Source organism: Glycine max, chromosome 7 (assembly GCF_000004515.6).
Source record: "Glycine max cultivar Williams 82 chromosome 7, Glycine_max_v4.0, whole genome shotgun sequence".
Taxonomy (NCBI): Eukaryota; Viridiplantae; Streptophyta; class Magnoliopsida; order Fabales; family Fabaceae; genus Glycine; species Glycine max.
This window is the reverse complement of record NC_038243.2, coordinates 6,817,655-6,838,610: the sequence shown is the minus strand read 5'-3', so window position 1 is coordinate 6,838,610 and position 20,956 is coordinate 6,817,655. Positions and strand designations below refer to the sequence as shown.

The 20,956-nt window shown below is 31.2% G+C and overlaps 1 protein-coding gene across 2 annotated transcripts; it reads left to right on the top strand.

The window, feature by feature from the left end:
- The first annotated feature begins 243 nt into the window (after nucleotides 1–243).
- On the top strand, nucleotides 244–8,082 carry LOC100811873 (homeobox-leucine zipper protein ANTHOCYANINLESS 2). Of its 2 annotated transcripts, none has more exons than XM_006583277.4 (9): nucleotides 244–1,088; nucleotides 1,220–1,437; nucleotides 1,697–1,814; nucleotides 1,939–2,619; nucleotides 2,823–2,924; nucleotides 3,011–3,223; nucleotides 5,172–5,346; nucleotides 6,380–6,747; nucleotides 7,282–8,082. In XM_006583277.4, exons 1-9 carry the CDS (start codon nucleotides 873–875, stop codon nucleotides 7,675–7,677), a joined length of 2,487 nt encoding a protein of 828 aa, XP_006583340.1. In that variant the 5' UTR covers nucleotides 244–872; the 3' UTR covers nucleotides 7,678–8,082. The 2 variants fall into 2 exon arrangements, with proteins under 2 accessions (XP_006583340.1, XP_003528880.1); XM_003528832.5 differs by having other exon boundaries at nucleotides 1,217–1,437.
- The last annotated feature ends 12,874 nt before the right edge of the window (nucleotides 8,083–20,956 follow it).

The following is a 20,956-nucleotide window of genomic DNA, read 5'->3' as shown; positions in this document are numbered from 1 at the left end:
TCTCTCCATTGTGCCTAAATCTATAACCATTTCATTTTCCTAAATTCTAACCCTTTTCCTTAACATGCCCATAATACTAGTACTATATTGTTCTTTATAAAAGTCAAATACAATTCCTTAAATATTTTAAGTACATAGAGTTTCTTTTAATAACTTGAATATCAACAGATAGCCAAAATAAAACTCTATTAAAAAAAACAATTATTAAGAAAATTGCATTTTTTTTTTGTCCTTCTAAGCTTTACAAATTACAATAGTGAAGCATGCAGAGAACGAAAAACCAGCACACACACAAAGACAGAGAACGAAAAACCAACACACACACACACACAAAGACACTACTAGGGTTCTTGTATCCTTTTTCCATTTAACCCCAAGCGAATGGACTCTAGCTACCCCTGAACTGTGTCTGTGTGCAAAGGGATAGAGAACGAAGAGGCACAAGCTGTAGTTACAAAAGGGTTTTCTACACTAGGCTTCCCTTCTTTCTCTTTCTTTCTCTTCAAATAATAGAAGAAAAGAAAAAGACAGCATTTTTCCCCTTCCGCTACAGAGAGAAAGCTGAGACATTGGGGCTTTATCCTTTTGTCTCCTCTATCTCTCTGTCTCTATTCTTTTCCCCCTCTTTAACCTTGAAAGTTTCCTCTTTGATCGCTCTCAGGAGTATATAAGTCTGTTCCCAACCAACCCAGTTCATCTTTTGAGCCTCTCTTCGGTTTCAAACCTCTGGGGTTGGTAAATTCAACACTCAAATTGTCACAGATGAAGCAAATCAGTGCATAAGAAGAAGAAGTGGTGAGTTTAAGGGGTTTGAGTGACAAGATTTTTGGCTTGTTGGGGTGCTTTTGTTAAAGGGAAAAGTGGCTTCTTTGATGAGTTTTGGGGGTCTTTTAGACAACAAATCAGGTAGTGGCGGTGCCAGAAACAACGTTTCAGATATTCCTTACAACAACAACAACGTTACCAATACCACCACCACCAACAACGATAGAATGCCCTTTGGTGCAATCTCTCAGCCACGCCTCGTGACCACCACTCCCACTTTGGCCAAATCCATGTTCAACTCATCAGGGCTATCTCTGGCACTTGTGAGAGATCTCGTTACTTTAAAACTTGCAAAAAAAAAAAAAAGAATTGATGGTACTATGTTGTACTGTGTTTTCTTATTTCTCTCTCTTTTTTCTTTCTTTCTTGTTTGCAAAAAATGAATCAAAAGCAGCAAACCAATATAGATGGACAAGAAGATGTGAATAGAATGGCCGAGAATACCTCCGAACCGAACGGTTTGAGAAGAAGCCGAGAAGATGAACATGAAAGCAGATCTGGCAGTGACAACATGGACGGCGCTTCCGGCGACGAACACGACGCCGCCGACAACCCTCCGAGGAAAAAACGCTATCACCGACACACCCCTCAGCAGATACAAGAACTTGAAGCGTATTTCCATCTTCATCCACCATTTCACCCACTTTCTTTTCCTCTAGAACGTTTGAAATTAACTCATCAAGCACTTAAAAAATCCCATCTTTAGATGTGTAAAATTAAAACTAGCGTGTTTAGTTCAATGTAAAACATAATCTTAAGAAGTGAATTTTTTACTTCTTAATCAGTTTTTCACTAGACGTGTAACCAAACACACTCTATTATATGATTTGAATGGTGGATGATGTTTTTTTAATTTTTTGATGAATTTTAGGTTGTTCAAGGAGTGTCCTCATCCAGATGAAAAGCAAAGGCTTGAACTGAGTAGAAGGCTGTGTTTGGAAACTCGTCAAGTGAAGTTTTGGTTCCAAAATCGTCGAACCCAAATGAAGGCATAACACAGTCCAAACTCTCATCAAGTCATTTTCACACTCTTTTTTTTGAGGTTTCTCATGTAAAACTTTTTCTTTTTTCTTTTTTTCTGTGTGGTTTTGTTCGTACGATTTTGTACTACAGACCCAGTTGGAGCGACACGAGAATACGTTGCTGAGGCAAGAGAACGACAAGCTTCGAGCGGAGAACATGTCCATAAGGGACGCAATGAGGAACCCCATGTGCTCCAATTGCGGTGGCCCAGCCATCATCGGCGAGATTTCTCTGGAAGAGCAGCACCTCCGCATCGAGAACGCGCGCCTCAAGGATGAACTCGACCGCGTGTGTGTACTCGCGGGCAAGTTCTTGGGGCGCCCCGTTTCCTCATTACCGAGTTCCAGTTTGGAGCTCGGCATGAGAGGAAACGGGTTCGCAGGAATACCTGCGGCAACAACGTTGCCGCTGGGACAGGATTTTGACATGGGTATGTCTGTGTCAATGAATAATAATGCGTTGGCTATGGTGTCTCCACCGACGAGTGCTAGGGCGGCCGCGGCCGGATTCGATAGGTCGGTGGAGAGGTCGATGTTTCTTGAGCTTGCCTTGGCTGCTATGGATGAGTTGGTGAAGATAGCGCAGACTGGGGAGCCTCTTTGGATGAGGAATGTTGAAGGAGGGAGGGAAATTTTGAACAATGAGGAGTACGTGAGGACCTTCACTCCTTGCATTGGTTTAAGACCCAATGGGTTTGTGTCTGAGGCCTCTAGGGAAAATGGAATGGTCATCATTAACAGCTTGGCACTTGTTGAGACTCTTATGGACTCGGTAAACAATTGAACTTACAATTAAGCGTCTTCGTTCTCTAATTTAGGTTATCAAGTGAAACTCTAATTCTAATTAAAGAATAGTACGAGAAGCATGTAAAAAATTACATCTAAATTTCGTCCTTTGACTTAAAAGATAATGAAATATCCAAAATGTACTTAGCAATGGTATATGAAACTGAATTGTATTTTTTGCCTACACAGAATCGATGGGCAGAGATGTTTCCTTGTATCATTGCAAGAACCTCCACCACGGAAGTGATATCTAGTGGAATAAACGGAACAAGAAATGGGGCACTTCAATTAGTAAGTTTGCTACTATTTATTAGTTTTAGCAATGTAGAGACATTTGGTTTTTGATTTGACCCTTTTAAAATTTGGTGCTTGATCAGATGCATGCTGAACTTCAAGTTCTTTCCCCTTTGGTGCCGGTTCGTGAGGTGAATTTCCTGCGGTTTTGCAAGCAACACGCAGAAGGGGTGTGGGCTGTGGTGGATGTGTCCATAGATAGCATCCGAGAAAGTTCGGGAGCACCCACTTTTGTGAACTGTAGGAGGCTTCCTTCTGGTTGCGTGGTGCAAGATATGCCCAATGGTTACTCCAAGGTAAAATCCAAATACTCTTTCTAGTTTTTAGTTTGGGATTTGGCTACCTTTTCTGTCTTTAGAGAACAAGGGACAATAATAAATTAATAATTATTTCTGAAAAAAATCAAGATTATGATATAATTTACGTACTATATCTTCCGTAGCATAAAAAGGTTAGTGGAAGGACAATGGTGTAAAATTTGAGTGCGAATATAATATTTTTTAGGACAGTAAAAATAATTTACATTCTCAATATTGTGTTCCGAACATTTCTTCTATATATACGGAAGGAGAAATTGACCATGCAGCCACTAAACTCGCCAAACTATATACTACTAATCTTGCCTTCATGTTTTTCTTGAATTTATTATGATTTCCGAAGTGGGTATCTTTCACTTTGGTTTTTAATTACATTTGTTCATACAAGTAACTGGATTATATGAGCTGAGTACAGAATATTCAAGTGAAACAAAACACCATGTCAAGAAATCACGGGGCTTTGCTTTTCGAAGCTATTAAAGAGCTCCTACTTCGAAGAAACTTAGCTAGTCTAGTGACCACTTACTATATAACTATTCTGTCAGTGATAATTTCCATTTCCATAGAAAATACATTCCACTTTTCAAAGAATTTATATAATTGCATTGCACCTGAATAGGATGCTTCTCCTTGTTTCAATTAACAACCATATTCCAGCGTGGAGTTTTCAACAACTAGTCTTCAATCCCGTAAACTATTGGAATGATATTCCTAGGCATTTTTTAATTTAAATTATTTTAGAAATTCAAGACTTGTCGTTTTTTAATCATCTCTCATTCAACAATTGTGTAATTAATTCTTGTAAAACTATCTTAATTAAATGAAATATAAGGAGATTAAATATAGGGCTAAAGGTGTTTTAATCAAAATATACATCAATGAATAATTTTTTAATCTGTGTACAAATACCTTATAAGATTTTTGTTTTGGAAATAGAGTAATCCCAATGTAGTATAAAATCTAGATCAATCCATTAATTTATTCATGAAAGTCTCCATCTCTTAAATTAGATATCCATTTGTAACAAATCTGCCTTATAATCTTGCACGCACTTTTTGATTTTATAAACAATATATATGATGTTTCTATTCCAATACTGGACGCCATATTATAATCACCCTTGGCCATTATTTAATTCACGAGATCGAATGTGGCCTAGTTCCAGACCTATGATCTGATAGGGCTGTTACATATAATATTCAAGGGAGACCCTTGGAGTCAAAAATCAGAGACTGAGTACTTTGTCTGTTTCTTCTGAGTTTTTGTTTTGAGGGTAAATCTCGATGCTCATCACAGTGCCCATTGCTCCTGTAAATACTGCTTGACTTTATGTAGTACCCACCAATATTTTATGTACTTGTCGAGGTCCATGAGATACCTATGTCTGTCTCAGCCCAGTCTTCAGGCTTTTCCAAGATTTTCTATTACACATTTTTCTATCACTTGCTGATCAACTATATACTAATGAATTCTGAGCCCCAATTATTATGTAGTATTATATAATATGTATACATTTTAATTAGTCAACTTTATACATTTAATTAATCACTAGCTCACTTGTGCAAGTTACAAGTGGTAAGTTACACAAGATTGTAACACACTACAAAAGTAATAATAGTACTTTCAAGATGTTTTTTTTTTCTTCTTTTTCCTTGTATACAATAATCATACTAAGATTCGAACACAAGAACTCATACAACTATCTTAACCCATTACTCTTATACTAGTGAGTTAATTTTGGAAATGTTTTGTAACATGATAATTGATGGTGATAGACCCATAACACAATAGTAACATTTCAAAAATGTTTTTGGTAACTTGGGGAATGTGTTGCACAAAAGGGTATGGATTGAATGCAAAGTTTAGAATAGAACATAGTATATATAGCATGACATTTTGACATGGTTATGGTTTGATGAATTGGCAGGTGACATGGGTGGAGCATGCAGAATACGATGAAAGTCAAGTTCACCAGCTCTATAGACCTTTGTTGAGCTCAGGCATGGGGTTTGGTGCCCAACGTTGGGTCGCTACCCTTCAACGCCAATGCGAGTGCCTTGCCATTCTAATGTCCTCAGCAGCACCCTCTCGAGATCATTCCGGTACCATTCAAAACTAATCACACATTTTTATGCACTACGTGGTTTGGATAAGCTTACTTCAAAGTTTTAAAAAAATAATTAAAAGGTAAAGCACTTATTTCCAAAATCACGTGCAAACATAACAACAGTACTTGTTAATAATTTAACTAACTATTTTTTTTTTCATTTTGTATAAATCATTAAAAATACACTTTCTTACCAGTATTTTAGAATGTGTATTACACAAGAAAAAATATGTTTTTTATGATTAAAATTTATAATAATGAATAAATATTTTTTAAAATATAAAATATATTATAATTAAAATCTATTATAACAAATATCTTTAAATGTATAATTATATATTGTATTTCCAAAGAATAATTTAAATTATTACTGTATAAGAGTGTGAGAAAACATAGATGAAGAAGAGAAGACGAATGATAATAAGAATGACGAATTGAAATAAGGAGAAAAATAAAATATAAAACCATTCAATTGTATATTCTAATTAATTTATTAATTTATGACATACAAGTATTATTTTTTTTATTTGTCAAAGATTTATAAAGAAAAAGACTTTATCCTTACTAATATTTAGCAATATGCCAATATGTAATTTTATTTATTTATTTATTTACAAAATAAAAAACGAAAATTCAAGAAGCAAAAGCTACCAAAATATCCCTTCTTAAACATATGGTTTTGGATGTGAGTTGAGATTGATGAGTGTGTAACTGTAATTCTGAGACTAATGACATCCCCAGCGGCGAGGGCATATATACTCCACGATTAAAATTTATGAAGCACTGATACTTCAATTTTTTATTGTATGACATGCATCTGTATCAGTGTTTGACACAACACGATATTCGTATTACGTTCTATATGTTGGACATTATAAGTAAATAAGTGTTTCATAGGTTAAAATTAAAAATAAAAAAGACAAAATCTAATTTTGGCATTATTATTATTATTATTATTATTTGTTTAGATTTTTATTTTGAGAAGTAAATGAATGAGTGCATGTATGGTGTTGTGTATTATGGTGCAGCAATAACAGCAGGGGGAAGGCGGAGCATGATGAAGCTGGCGCAGCGGATGACGAACAACTTCTGCGCGGGGGTGTGCGCGTCAACGGTGCACAAGTGGAACAAGCTCAACGCCGGCAACGTCGACGAGGACGTCAGGGTCATGACTCGCAAGAGCGTCGACGATCCCGGGGAGCCACCGGGGATCGTCCTCAGCGCCGCCACCTCCGTCTGGCTACCCGTCTCCCCCCACCGCCTCTTCGATTTCCTCCGCGACGAGCGCCTCCGCAGCGAGTGGGACATCCTCTCCAACGGTGGCCCCATGCAGGAGATGGCCCACATCGCCAAGGGCCAAGACCACGGCAACGCAGTCTCTCTCCTTAGAGCCAGTGTATGTTCGCCCTTCTTATCACTATCATCATTTCTCTCTCTTTAAATAAATAAATGTTAAATGATACTATGTATATACAAATTAATTAATTAATTGAATTCTACTAAATTTCGGAATTTTGGATAGTGTTAAATCCTTAATTTGTTTTCACTTGTATTTAGATGGGAAATGTGGATGAGGTTGTTTGTCGTGTAGTGTTTGGATGAGAGCGGTTGAAACCTTGAGAAGGACAAGGATGGAAATTTTGGAAGTATCAATGAAGGCAGATTTTCATGAATCAGTAAAATAACAAGTCAAAATAAAAGGGGATTGTCACCTGCGTGGCTTTCTGACTTCATTGTTTTTTATTGAAACCTTTTTTTAAGAAAAAAAAAATGAAAAATATTTAAGCAAAACTGGGATCTGGGTTTGACTAGCTTTGCTCACTCTAACTTCACGAAAATGACAACACACTATTTTGAGTATTATTTTATTTTGTACTCAGTAGTACTATAATTAATAATTTGCGTAAAAAATTGTTTTTTTATTTCGCAGGCGATAAATTCCAACCAGAGTAGCATGCTGATACTGCAGGAGACATGCATAGACGCGGCGGGGTCGCTTGTGGTGTACGCGCCGGTGGATATCCCAGCAATGCACGTTGTAATGAACGGTGGCGATTCTGCTTACGTGGCGTTGTTACCTTCAGGGTTCGCTATCGTCCCCGATGGGCCCGGGTCTCGTGGGCCACCGAACGGGCCCACTTCCACAACAAACGGCGGCGATAACGGCGTGACGCGCGTGAGTGGGTCCCTTCTGACGGTGGCGTTTCAGATCCTTGTGAATAGTCTCCCTACGGCGAAGCTCACGGTAGAGTCGGTGGAAACCGTGAACAACCTCATCTCGTGCACGGTTCAGAAGATCAAAGCCGCGCTCCACTGCGAAAGTTAAACGTCACGTGATCGGTCACGTGAGTCTGGTTTTTTTTTGTTATTTTGTATTTATTGAGGTTCTTGTTGAAAATTTTAACGTTGTTGACGATGGATGGAAGGGTGGCGCGTGTGAAAGACGCGTGGGTTGGTTGAGTCAAGAACGAACCGCGCGTGGGGAAAAAAAGAGAAAACTCCTTGCATGGGTTATGTTCCTTAACACAAGGCAAGGGTCGTGGTTCGGGTATTGACTCGGGTCGACCTTTTTTGTTTGCTCGAGTACAAGAAAGCAATAGAGGAATGGAAAAAAAAAAAACAAGAAAAAAAAAGGTTTTGTTAGCTTTTATTAATTAAAGTGTTATAACTTGTATTGATTGGAGTCATTGGAGTTTTAGTTTGGTGTATGAAATGAAAGTCTTCTGTTAGATGTGGTTGATAGAGAAATTTTTGCATGGTTAGAAACTATCACGTGTCTATCATTTTGGTTACTTTTTACTAGTGAGGTGTGTATTTAACTTTTAACTAAAAAATAATAAATTTAACAATATATCATATAAAAATGGTGGTAGACTGTATAAGTAATTCCTTGTAGTAGATTTTAGGGTAAATTTAGTCACGAGTAAAAAACTAATCTTTTGAGATACTCTATTTAAATATAAGCAAAAAATAACTAATTTTACACTAATTCATTTAATTTTTTAATCTCAAGTAAAAAAATAAGGTTATTTTTAAAATATCATCCATTGAATCTTGTTATCATAAATAAAAATGAGTCATTGAAAATAAAATTAAAATTAAATGAATAGTATTTGAAAATAATAATATGAGAAAATTAGTTAAATTTGTTTATATTTAAGTCTAATCTATAATATCAATTTTTTCCGTTTATATTAGTCTAGAGGGAGTACTATTTAAGAAAATGATTTTTTTTTTCAGTGAATGAGTTTTTGATAATATAATCTTGTTAAATTTGATGCTTAAAATTTATTAAATATTACAAAATTATAAATAAAACTTGTTAAATATGAAGTAGAATCAATAATTTTTATAATTTCTGATAAATTTTAATCAATAGTAAAAAATATTTGAAAGAATGTATTAAAATTGTGTTACTCTATCTTTGCTCTTTTAAACAAATGTTCTTTGCTAGACAAACTTTGAAAAGGAGTGTTAAGTAACAAATTTTTTAAATACACATTAATTTATTAAAAAATATTCATTAGATAAGAAATGAAATCTATCAAGTTTATAAATTTTAATTAATAATAAAAAGTATTTCATCCATCCTATTATAATTGTCTTCTTAGAGTATTTTACACAGACAAAAATAATAACAAAATGATAATAGTAATTTTATAAAATTCATATTATTAATCATTAATTTTTTTAATTTGTATTGTTTATCATTAATATTATAAGAGATATAAGTGAAAAAATAATTAATATTATATTAAAAAACTAAAATATTAATTATTTTGAGACTTTTTTATTACACGATAGTTATTATGGGATGAAAAAAGATTAGAAAATGCATTAAAAACTATATTATTGAACTTTTATGCTCTGTTTGATAGAGATTAACAAAATAGAGTAGATAAAAATAAAAAAGAATAGTAGAAATAGATGAGAAATAAAAGTGAAAAGTAAACATGTTTGAGTGAAGATAAATAAAAAAAAAAAGATAAAGATAAGTTCAAATAAAAATAGATGAGAAATAATACAAATGAATCCTACTAATTTTTAAATTATTTTTCACTTATATCAAATATAATTAAGGCTTAATTGTAAAATTCATTCTCCTATTTTTCTTATTTACTAAATTGGTCCCCCTATTTTTTTTCACTATTTGATTTCCTTTATATTTCAAAATATAAAAACTCAAAAAAATACTTTAGGAGAGACTAAAACCATGGTCCTTAAAGTAAGAAATACATTCTTTTACTACTCTTAAAAAATAGAATTTAATCTTATATGTTATATTTTAAAAGATAATATATAAAATTATCAAAATATAATAAATTAAAAAAAAATTGAATTTTGAACTATTTTTACATAAAACTCAGATTAATATTATATTTTGTATCAAACATTCTAATGAGCATTTGGGCATAATGATATAAAAATCTATTTTTTACTTGAAGGACCATGATTCTAATCTTTCTTAAAACATTTTTTAAGTTCTTATTTTTTAAAAAAATATTGATCAATTTTCTAGTCTAATAAAAAAAATCGGATAAATTTTACAACCTATAATAAATAACCTTCACTCATTTTCATATTTACAAATTATTCCATTCTCTCAAAACAAACACAATGTCATATATAAACAAAATAATTAATTTTAAATTAATTAAGAAAATTAGTTCACGTTATTAGACTTTTATAATCTCAAATAAAAAATAAAATTATTTTAAAAATATCTTTTATTAAAATATATTATCATGAAGGAAAAAATTACTAAAAATAAAATTAAAATTAAAAAAAGATATTTAAGAATGATAAAATTAAATGAAATTAATTTTTATTTAAGTCTAATATAAAACAAATAATTTTTATTTATATATGAATATTAAGAGAGTAATACTTAGTTACTTAGCATTGTTGAAATAATGAGATTAGGGTGGTTGATAAGAGTTTTAGGAGCTGGTGTAGGGATGATGATGTTGGGTATCTGGCATAGCATTAAATGAGGGTCCAGAAGCTGTTGGGAGAAGCGTTGCGATCATTTAATGCAAAGGAGCATTATCTGACAAGGAAAGAAGAAGATAACGCCGTTTTGGCACCAAAGGAGGGCCTTGATTTGATGTTAATCCGTTAAGCTGTGTAGCATACCATTATGATAGTTGGAGCTTTGTGCTTTCCCTCATAAATTCATAATCCTACAATTTGGATCATTTCTTGCGCTTTGTACCTTCTTTTTTAGTGCTTTTCTACATTTTTTATGCTCAACTTGTTAGTTATATGCTACTAACAAAATTGTGTTCCTTCTTCGTTTGTCTATCTATCGTCATTTGCTCCTTAGAACAAATTTTAATATATCTAAGCTCATATAAATAAAATAATTATTTTTATACTGTTTTAAAAAATTAGTTAGAATTATTTAATTTTATTCATTTTGAATAAAAAATAAGATTATTTTTTCATTAAAATTTGATAGCATAAATAAGATAAAGTTTTTAAAAATAGAATTGTAATTAAATGAAGATTATTTTAAAAATAACATCATTAAATAATAATAAAATTAGTTAAATTTACTTATATTTAAGTTGTAGATATAAATCAACTTTTTTCTTAGATACAAGTTGAGAGGAAGTAAAAAAAAGTTAGCTTATGTGAAAGACTAGAAGCCTACAATATTTTTTTATATAACACATTCTATAGTTACTTAAAATTTATTAAAAATTATAAATAAAATTCATTAAATATAACATTAAGATTTAAGACCACAATATCATGTAACTTTTTAATAAATTTTAGTCAAGTCAATAATAAAAAAATATGTGGAAAAAATATTGTATTAGAAAGTATGTTGAGAGTTCTCTTAATTTGTTGATTCAATCATAAATTATAGTAGTATACATCCAATTTAATTATAGTCGTCTCTATTTCGAGTATTGGGTATTGGATATGTAGCTATAAATACCAGAACGAATTTTTTTTATCATTTATAATAGTCTTAGCTGGTTCAAATAAAATCATGAGGAGATCAATACCAAAAAAAAATATCATATACATTTATAGTTAACTTTTGGATGAGATATTTTAAATATTGAGAATAGGTGATGTAATTTGCATAAGATAAGTGTCACTTTTTTTATAATTCAAATTTCTTTTAGTTTTGTACTTTTTTTTTGGAGAGACAAGGAGAAAAAATTACAAAACGATGATAGGTTATGTAGTTTGCATAAGATAAGTGTAAAATTTATAACAAAATAAAAAAATTATATTCATTTAATATTAAAATTTATTCATGTACAAATTAAAAATAATATGTAGAATTATATTAGAATTTATTTGAAATACATGCACTTATGGTTGTCAAACTCTAGAATTAACTCGTAGACTCTTACGAGTTTAAGAGTTTACTTCAGTCCCACGAGTTGACTCGGAAGCAAACTCGTTTTTGAGTAAACTCGGAGCAGACTCGTGTAAACTCGTAAGAGTCTACGAGTTGACTCTAGAGTTTGACAACCATGCATAAGTGTTCAAAATTAAAGCATTTAAATAATTAAAAAAAGCACAAATGTCTTCAAAGAAGCATGTCCAATCCTCTAATAGGATCATCTCCATGAATATCATCACTTTCATCATCATCTCCATCTCCATTATCATCATCAAGGTCTTCCTCAGATTGTGCATCATCATTAGGTTCCACAAAAATTAAATTATCTAGATCAAAAGCTTAAAATAGATATCAAATATGCTATATTAGAAATAGTTAAAACTCAAAATAATACACAAGTAAATTTTAAATTTGAGAAAGTTCAGAAATTATACATTTTCTTGGTGTTATTAAAGTTTCATTTTATCTTCTCTTTTGCATTTTTCATCTCCTCACATATGAAAAGTATAATTCTATTGAATTTCAGTAACAAGATTGATCCAACTCCAACATTGTAGGGTCAGTTGTTGTATTTTGTAATAGACTAATATGAAGTATGAACTATGAATTATGAACTTATTGTCATCTGTTTGCAAATTGGTGCATTTTGAATATATTTACTTATTATCCATATATTTATTTTACAAAGTAGATTCTTACGAATTTACGAGTTGACTCATAGAAGCTCTCACGAGTCTGCGTAGACTCTCGATATTAATAACCTTACATGCACTTATCATTTAAAGATTTTCATACTATCATTCAATCACATATTATTATATATATGATAAAAAAGTATTTTACTTTTATATAACTGTAACAGAAACCATACCTAATATAATTTATGATTAATTGATAATGTAAATTCTTAACGAGCTGAATCAAATCAAATTCTTCTACTTATTTTCGATCCTACTTACAAATATGGTAGCCATGGACAATACACCTAATTTTCGTTCCCCATATGCATTGACTAATTGGTTGGACAAGTAAAAGCCTAACCTTAGATGCCATTTTAGGTCTAATTCATGCACATCGCAACCCATTCACTCAACATCGTCCTTAGCTTCAAAAATTATAATCGAAAAAAAATGGTAAAAGGAATCATAGGTATATATCATCTACGGTGGCTAAACCTGCTTAAAACCAGTAAAAATCACTTTTTAAAGTCTTCCAAGTATCTCTTGACAATTAAAGAATGATAAATATATATTTTCATCTTTAAAATTATTAACAGTTGACAGTTAGGTTCCTACCAAATAAAAATTTAAAATTTTATTTTTGAATTTGTAAAAAGTGTAATAAATTAATTATATCACTAGTTTCTTTTATTAACTCAAATGGTTGTTTCTACGTGTTACTTTTTCAATGATGACATGTCAATTGATTGTTGTTAGGTATCATTTATGTAGTTGTCAAATATAAAAAAGTTAATTTTTTTTAGATAGTTTATGAACTTAATAACTTTATTTCATTTTAGTCCTTGAATTTAAGTCCTTAAAATTACTTTTGACTTTTTAATTAAGTATCACACTATATATAAATTGCTAGCATAATAATAATAAATGAATTCGTTTATAGTGATAATAACTATTTATGATAATGAAAATTAAATAAAAAACAATTGTCAAATATAAAAGTTAGAAGTATTATATTTTATATTTGAAATCATTATTAATTTATTTATTATATTTTACTAAGTTAAAATTTTATCAAATAATATTATAATGGTGACAAACACCAATATAACTGAATTGAAAATAAATAAATATATGAAAATTAATTTATTTTTTCATAAGAATCAAATTAAAAAAGTGTATTATGTAAATATATGTGTGTTAATTTGTTTTCAAACGTTAGTATATTTATTTAATTAAGGACAAAATTAAAAGGTAAAGAGATATAAAACGAACCATTTTATTTGACCAAAGTTTAAGATGAAATTAAATATTTTTATTTTTCACCTTTTATTGTATTCTCTTTTATTTTGAATACTTCAACATGATTAATATAATGGATAAATTATATTTTATACTCAATTTTATATATTATATATATTGTATACTCCAACATGACGGATGACAATTACTTATTCCATTGAGAATATAATAAATGAACTATATTTTTTACTCAATTTTATAAGTGGTATATTTTTAACTTCTAATGGGTCATGTTCTTTAATACTCAATCATTGAACGATGTAAAAATTATAAAAGGGTATATAAGAAAATGATTCTTACACTTATACTTCTTATACTCAATCGTTACAATGGGTCGAGTTTTTTTCAATTGTTTTTTTTGTCATTAACATTATTTCATAAAATAGATTAATTAAATTAATTAATCTAACATTCTACATATATTAATATAGCATGTAAGATAATAACTTAATCTGGGTAGAATATCTAGATTGGTGCAACATCCCATTTTTCATAAAATAAATTTAAAAAGATTTTATTTAAAAATAAATAGAGTTTTAGGAAAATAATGAAATTTTTTGTAATTAAATAAATAAGAAGAAATGGTTTTATTAATTAAAATAATGGTTTTAAGGTAAAAAAATATTTTCTTAGAAATTAAAAAAAAAGATGTTTTATTCATTCATTTGATAGATAGTAAAATAAGATTTTTTTATAAAATAAAAAAATAAAAAAATAGAGTAAACAATAGATGTATGAGAGTATCATAACTATAAATAGAGACGTATTAGGTCAGTTTTTACATGATATGTCTTCTCTCTCTTTCTCTCAAATCCATTTTCTCTTCTCATTTTCCAAAATCCTCTATTTTTCCCGCATACATTCAAACATGTCTTAGTAAACCTATGATCCCAGACTCGTTAACCATTGGATCGTTATGAAATTTGAACACCAAATTCGAAACTTATTTTCGAACATCCAAACCGTTGGGATTTATGAAATAATATATGTTGTAAGAGAAATGTCCTTCAAACGTAGATCTTTTTCTACCACATATAACCAAACTTGTCCCAGTAAAACTATAATCTCGAACTCGTTAATTGTTGAACCGTCGTGAAATTTAAACATTATGTTTATAACTCATTTTAGAAGATTCCTACCGTTGGGATTTGTAAAATAATGTCAATAAAGAGATAAATGTCCCTCATGTGACACCCTCTACCCCTCACATATATATTAATAAAGGAATAAAAATTCAAATATTAATTAAAAGTATTTTTAAAACATTTTTAAATACAAGCTTTTCAAATGGGTAAAAGGCTCACATTCACTTTCTTCTACATCATATTCAAACTTGTCCAAATAAATAATAAAGTCATCTCGACTCAAAGAAAGTCATATAAGTCTCATACAATTAATATAGAACCTATATCCTAATGTCACATCCTATCAGAGCGTGGTGTTCCCGTGTCCTCTAGCATGAGGTTCTTCATAGTCATCCACCTATTCGTCTGCTCCCCCGAACACAAGTTCAAGATCATCACAGGATCCAAACACAACAACACACAGGGAGTGAGTTATCACATTCCTAGCTAATAGAGAAACAAGACAATTAAATATACATATTATATAAATGAGATACCACTTGCTTAAACATAGCTCACGTAACTTCACCACTTCGTCATTCAAAATTCACTTTTCAATTATCAATCACATTACACAAGAATCCCACACTTCGATCAAGATATAATAACACATCAATTAGCAAGCATATGCAATGGTTATGCTAAGACTCAATTCTATATGCAATGTGGTACCATGTCAGTGAAAAACCACCCTGGGGCGCTTAGGAGTACATAACAAGACACACCACACAATGAGTTTGTCAGGTCACTCTCACTAAGTAAGATCATAGGGAGACCAGTCAGGGTCACGATGTTTTGCGAGAATGCTCCAACCATATGAGATCAGCATAGGCTTAAAGGAGCACTCAAACCCGGTGACCCCCAAGGCCTACACTCCGAAGAGTCCGTCAGGGCCTCTCCCTCCTGATTCAGGTCCAACCCCTAAAATAATTTTTTTTACATGCAGACACTGCTCATGAATTATACAATACCCACGACCTTACACTCGTGTTTTAAACACGTTCAACACAATTGCGCTACGATTTAACACTGGTTCCTAAATAGGAAACCTACATTTTCTCTTTAACACTGCGCATCAACGCTTTTCTCAAGATAACGCTAGTCGGGTATTGTACAATTCATAGCTTACAACACAAGTAATTTCACATCAAGTGTTAACTACACACTTATCCACAACTAGAACTCATTCACAATTTCACATCTCATAGTGTCACAATCCACCATCACATGTTTACAAGTATCTCACAAATTAACACATGTTCAACTTTACACTTATACTCAATCTCAATAACAATATTATAATCTCAAAGCAACATGTTCTTCTACAATTCATCACATACTCACAATTTGAATCATCATTTCATATCCTCAATATAACAATTTATATAAAACACTATCACAACATTAGGACTAAAACCCCTTAACTAATATTACACAATTATATCAAAATCATAGGTCAAAATATACAAATATCAAGAGCACAATTTATCAAGCAATTTTCATTAGGACATCAATATTTTATTTATAATCATAAAGGAAAAATTGCAATTTAACAAACATCCCAAAATAAAATCCCAATTTAATCCTCTAAGGATCCCTACACATGTTCTCACTAATCCCCAACTGTGAATAACTCATCCCTTACCTCTAAGCGGGCTCACGTGTCTTCAGCCAGCGATAGCAACACCTCTAGCGGTTCCCGGAAATTCTTTCAATTATTCATCCGACTGCTCCGATAGAATTCCCAAACGTCAGAGAGACGGAGAAGAGATTGAAACCTCCACTTGTACTGTCTTCATACGATTCCTTTTTCTCCCTCCACGAATATTATCTTGCAAATCCCAACGGTGGAAGCGTGCGGAATCGAATTTCGAACAACATATCCAAATTTCACAATAATCCAACGGTTAACGAAAACGGGATCGTAGTTTTACCAAGACAGCTCTGGGTTTCTGCGGGAAAGAAAAAGGCTACAATGCGAAGGGTTTTTCTCTCATTTCAGACATGATATCAAAATTCCCAACGGTGAGAATGCTCGGAATTGTGTTGCGAACATGATACTCAAATTTCACGACGATCCAACGGTGAACGGGTTCGAGATCGTCGTTTTTCTGAGACTGGTTTGGTGGGCTGCGGGAAAAAGAAAGGGTTTTGAGAGGAGAAGGGGAAAAACGAAAATGAGGCCAAAAGGAGGCAGCTGACTTAACATAACTATTTATACCTAGGGTACTCAGCCTATTATTTGCTCTATATTTATTTATTTATTACTAAAAAGCTTTTTAAATTTATTTACGAAAAATTGGGATGTTACACCTCACACATAGAGAGTGAAATGGAGGCTCAAATCCTATCTCCTTCTCTCTAACCCTTGAAAATCCTAGCAGAACAACCAGAGGAAAAACTTGAGAAATCTTAGGAGTCATCAAAGATTCTGCTATCGTTCTTGAACTACACACGTGAGCTCGCTTAGAGGTAAGAGATGAGTTTATCATAATTGGGGTTATAATGAACATGTGTTAGGATCCTTAAAATATCAAATTGAGGTTTATTTTGGGATGTTTATTATATTGTAATTCTTTTTGTATGATTATAATTATGAGACTGTTGTGTTTGACGAATCAATTGATGTCTTGATGCGAATTGGTTGATAAAATTAAGTGCTTAGTGTTTTCGTGTTTTTTACCTATGACTTTGATTACTTTTTATTTTGATATGATTATGTGAAATTATTTGAGGGGTTTTACTCCCATATTGTGAGAAATATTTTTGTATAATTTGTTTGTGTTTTGGATAAGATTTACTAGATTAGCATGATAAATTATTATATTGGGATCATGAAATTGTGTGTAAGTGATAAATTGAATATGTGATCAATTGTAAGATAACATGTTGCTTTGAGATTATAACATTATTATTGAGATTGAGTATAAATGCAAAGTTAAACATGTGTTAATTTGTGAGATACGCGTAAACATGTGATGGTGGATTGTGACATTGTGAGATGTTAAATTAAGGACATGGGATATGATTGTGAATAAGTGTGTGGTTAATACTTGATGTGATAATACTTGTGTTATGAGTTGTGAATTATACAATAACTCAACTGGTATTTACCTTGAGAAAAGTGTTTATGCGCGAAGTGTTAAAAAGAAAGTGTAAAGTTCTAAGTTAAGAACCTGAAGTGTTAACTTGTAGCGCAATGTGCTAAACATGTTTGAAAACAAGTGAGGTCGTGGATATTATATAATTCATGAATAGTGTCTATATGCTAAATTTGTTTTAGGGGTTGAACCTGAATCAGGAAGGTGAGGTCCTAACGGATTCTTCGGAGTCTAGACCTTGAGGGTAAATACACTCGGCTTGAGTGCTCCTTTAAGCCTATGTTGATCCCAAATGATTAGAGCATTCTCATAAAATAGAGTGACACTATCTGGTTATTTTATGATTTTACTTAGTGAGAGTGACCTGACATACTTATTGTGTAGTGTGTCTTGTTATGTATTTCTAGGCGTCTTAGTGTGATTTTTCACTAACATGATACCACAATTGCATATAAACTTGAGTCTTAGTATAATTGTTGTATAACACCTATGAATTGTTTATTATGAAATTGGTGAGTGTTGTTACATCTTGACTCGAGTGTGTGATTTATGTGTAATGTGATTGATAATTGAAAAATGAATTTTAAATGATAAAGTGGTGAAGTGACGTGAATTGTATTAAATTGAGCTATATTATAAATATTTGATTAAATTACTCATTTGGTCCTTATAGTTTCACGATTTTTACCTTTTTAGTCCGTATAGTTTGAAAGTCATTTTTTTTAGTTCATATAATTTATATTTTAATTATCTTTTAGTCCTTATAGTTTAAAAGTGTTCTTTTTAGTCCTTGTAGTTTGTATTTTAATTCTCTTTTAGTCCCTATAGTTTGAAAGTGATCTTTTTAGTCCCTATAATTTATATTTGAATTACCTTTTAGTCCTTACTACAAAAAATACAAAAATAATTAGTTACAAATTAATTATAAATTATCAACAATTTTTTTATTACAAATTATCTTGCGATAAATTAGTTACGAACTACTTGCTAATATTTTTGTAATTAATTATAATTGATAATATTACTCATATTTAAAATATAAAGTATAGGGACTAAAAGGGAATTAAAATGCAAATTGTAAGGATTAAAAAATCACTTTCAAACTACAGGGACTAAAAGAGAATTAAAATGTAAACTATAAGGACTAAAAAAATCACTTTCAAACTATAGGGACTAATAAGGTAAGAATCTTGAAACTATAGGTACCAAATGAGTAATATAACCTAAATATTTCTATAATATATTTTGCTTATGTCTTTGTTTATCTTTATTTTATTTAGAAATATGATAACTCACTCTCTATGTGTTGTTTGTGTTTAGATCTTATGATGATCTCGAACCTTATGTTCGTGGGAACAAATGAATAGATGAATAACTTTAAATGCTAGAGGACACTATGACATAATGCTCTGATAGGATATGACATTGAGACATGAGTTTTTGTTTTAATTGCATGATGTTCCAAACATGTATTTTACTTTATTTTTTTATTCCGCTGCTTAACTTGAGTTCTTTTGTAAACTTGGACGACCTTGTTTTGAGCTGGGGATGTTTTTAATAACTTTTATTTGGTAACAGTGAAGCGAATATAAACCTACGTGAATTGGTTAAGTAATTTGAATAAAATTGATTTAATTAAATTTTAAATTTTTATATATTTTTCTTAATTATATGGATGTCTGGGTATATGGTGTCACATTTGGAACCTTACAGAATTTTATGTGAATAATGTCCTGAATTTAACACTTAACAACAGTTATTATTGTGATGTAGTCACTCATAATTAAGTTAGTTTCATATTTATAGTATAATTTAAGTGATAGAATTGCAGAAAGAAAAGAAGAGAGAATATGACAACATCTATACTAATAATTTCATGTAACATGAGACTTAATTAAAAATTTATAAGTGCTTTCTGGGATCAAAATATCAGTAAGTGATTAAGTTCAAAGACTAAAATGAAAATAAATTATTAAGTTTAGATAACAAATAAAAAAGTCACAATTTTTTGACATATGACAACCACATAGATGATACATGGCAACCGAGAACTCTCACGTCATTGCCGAAACTGTTACGTAGGCATATCTTTTTAATAGAGAAAACTAATGATAAAATTAATTTGTCACACTTTTGTAAATTCAAGAATAATATTTTAATTTTTTATCTTTTAAATACTTAATTATCAATGTCTAACAAATTCAATGATATTTACCCATTAAAGAATTAAGGAATTGAAGGTTTTAATTGAAAATTAGAAAATAGAAATGCATTTATAGCATGAAATGTTACACTACTTTGTAAAAGAATTTCATTTTTTATTTTTCTTAACCAGTATCCTTTTATATCAAAAGAGAATTAGTAGCATTTCTCCTCTAAGAATAAATGTCAGAACCAGAATTCTAATTCACATTGGTCCAAATTTATGGCAAAGTAATATAATCAGATGGGCAAGTTGAAATTTAAAGCTATATATGCTTCCAAGTTTCGAATATATGATATGATGTGATATGAATGGCTAGGATAATTATGCTTGCCCCTATTGGCTGTACAGATACTACTCTTAAGACCTAAGGTTGAAAAATGTTGCTTGAGTGATACCATATATAGTTAATAATCATCACAGATGAAATATACATGAAATTGATCTTCCACCATCAATTTCACCCATTCTTAAAAATTGCAATTATATTATAGTCATTTTCTTCTCACGGAAGCAAGAATTTTTCAGAAACAAAAATTGAACCTCATATGATGACTTAGCATAGCTAACTCTGGATAAGTTCAGAGGACATTTCCTAAGTAGTTACCAGTATATGAACTTGTTACTATTGGCAAACAGTGTCAACTTTGGAAGATTAGAATGATTTGCTAACTCGGAAAGTGACTCTTGCTTGAGGAAATTCATGTCCCATCTCCACTGATAATAACACTTCATATTTCCCAACAATGTCAATAATAGATATGAGTATCTTAACAGTCACCATGAATGTGTGGGTAAAAAGCTCTTTTGGCCACATCTAGTGCACCTACT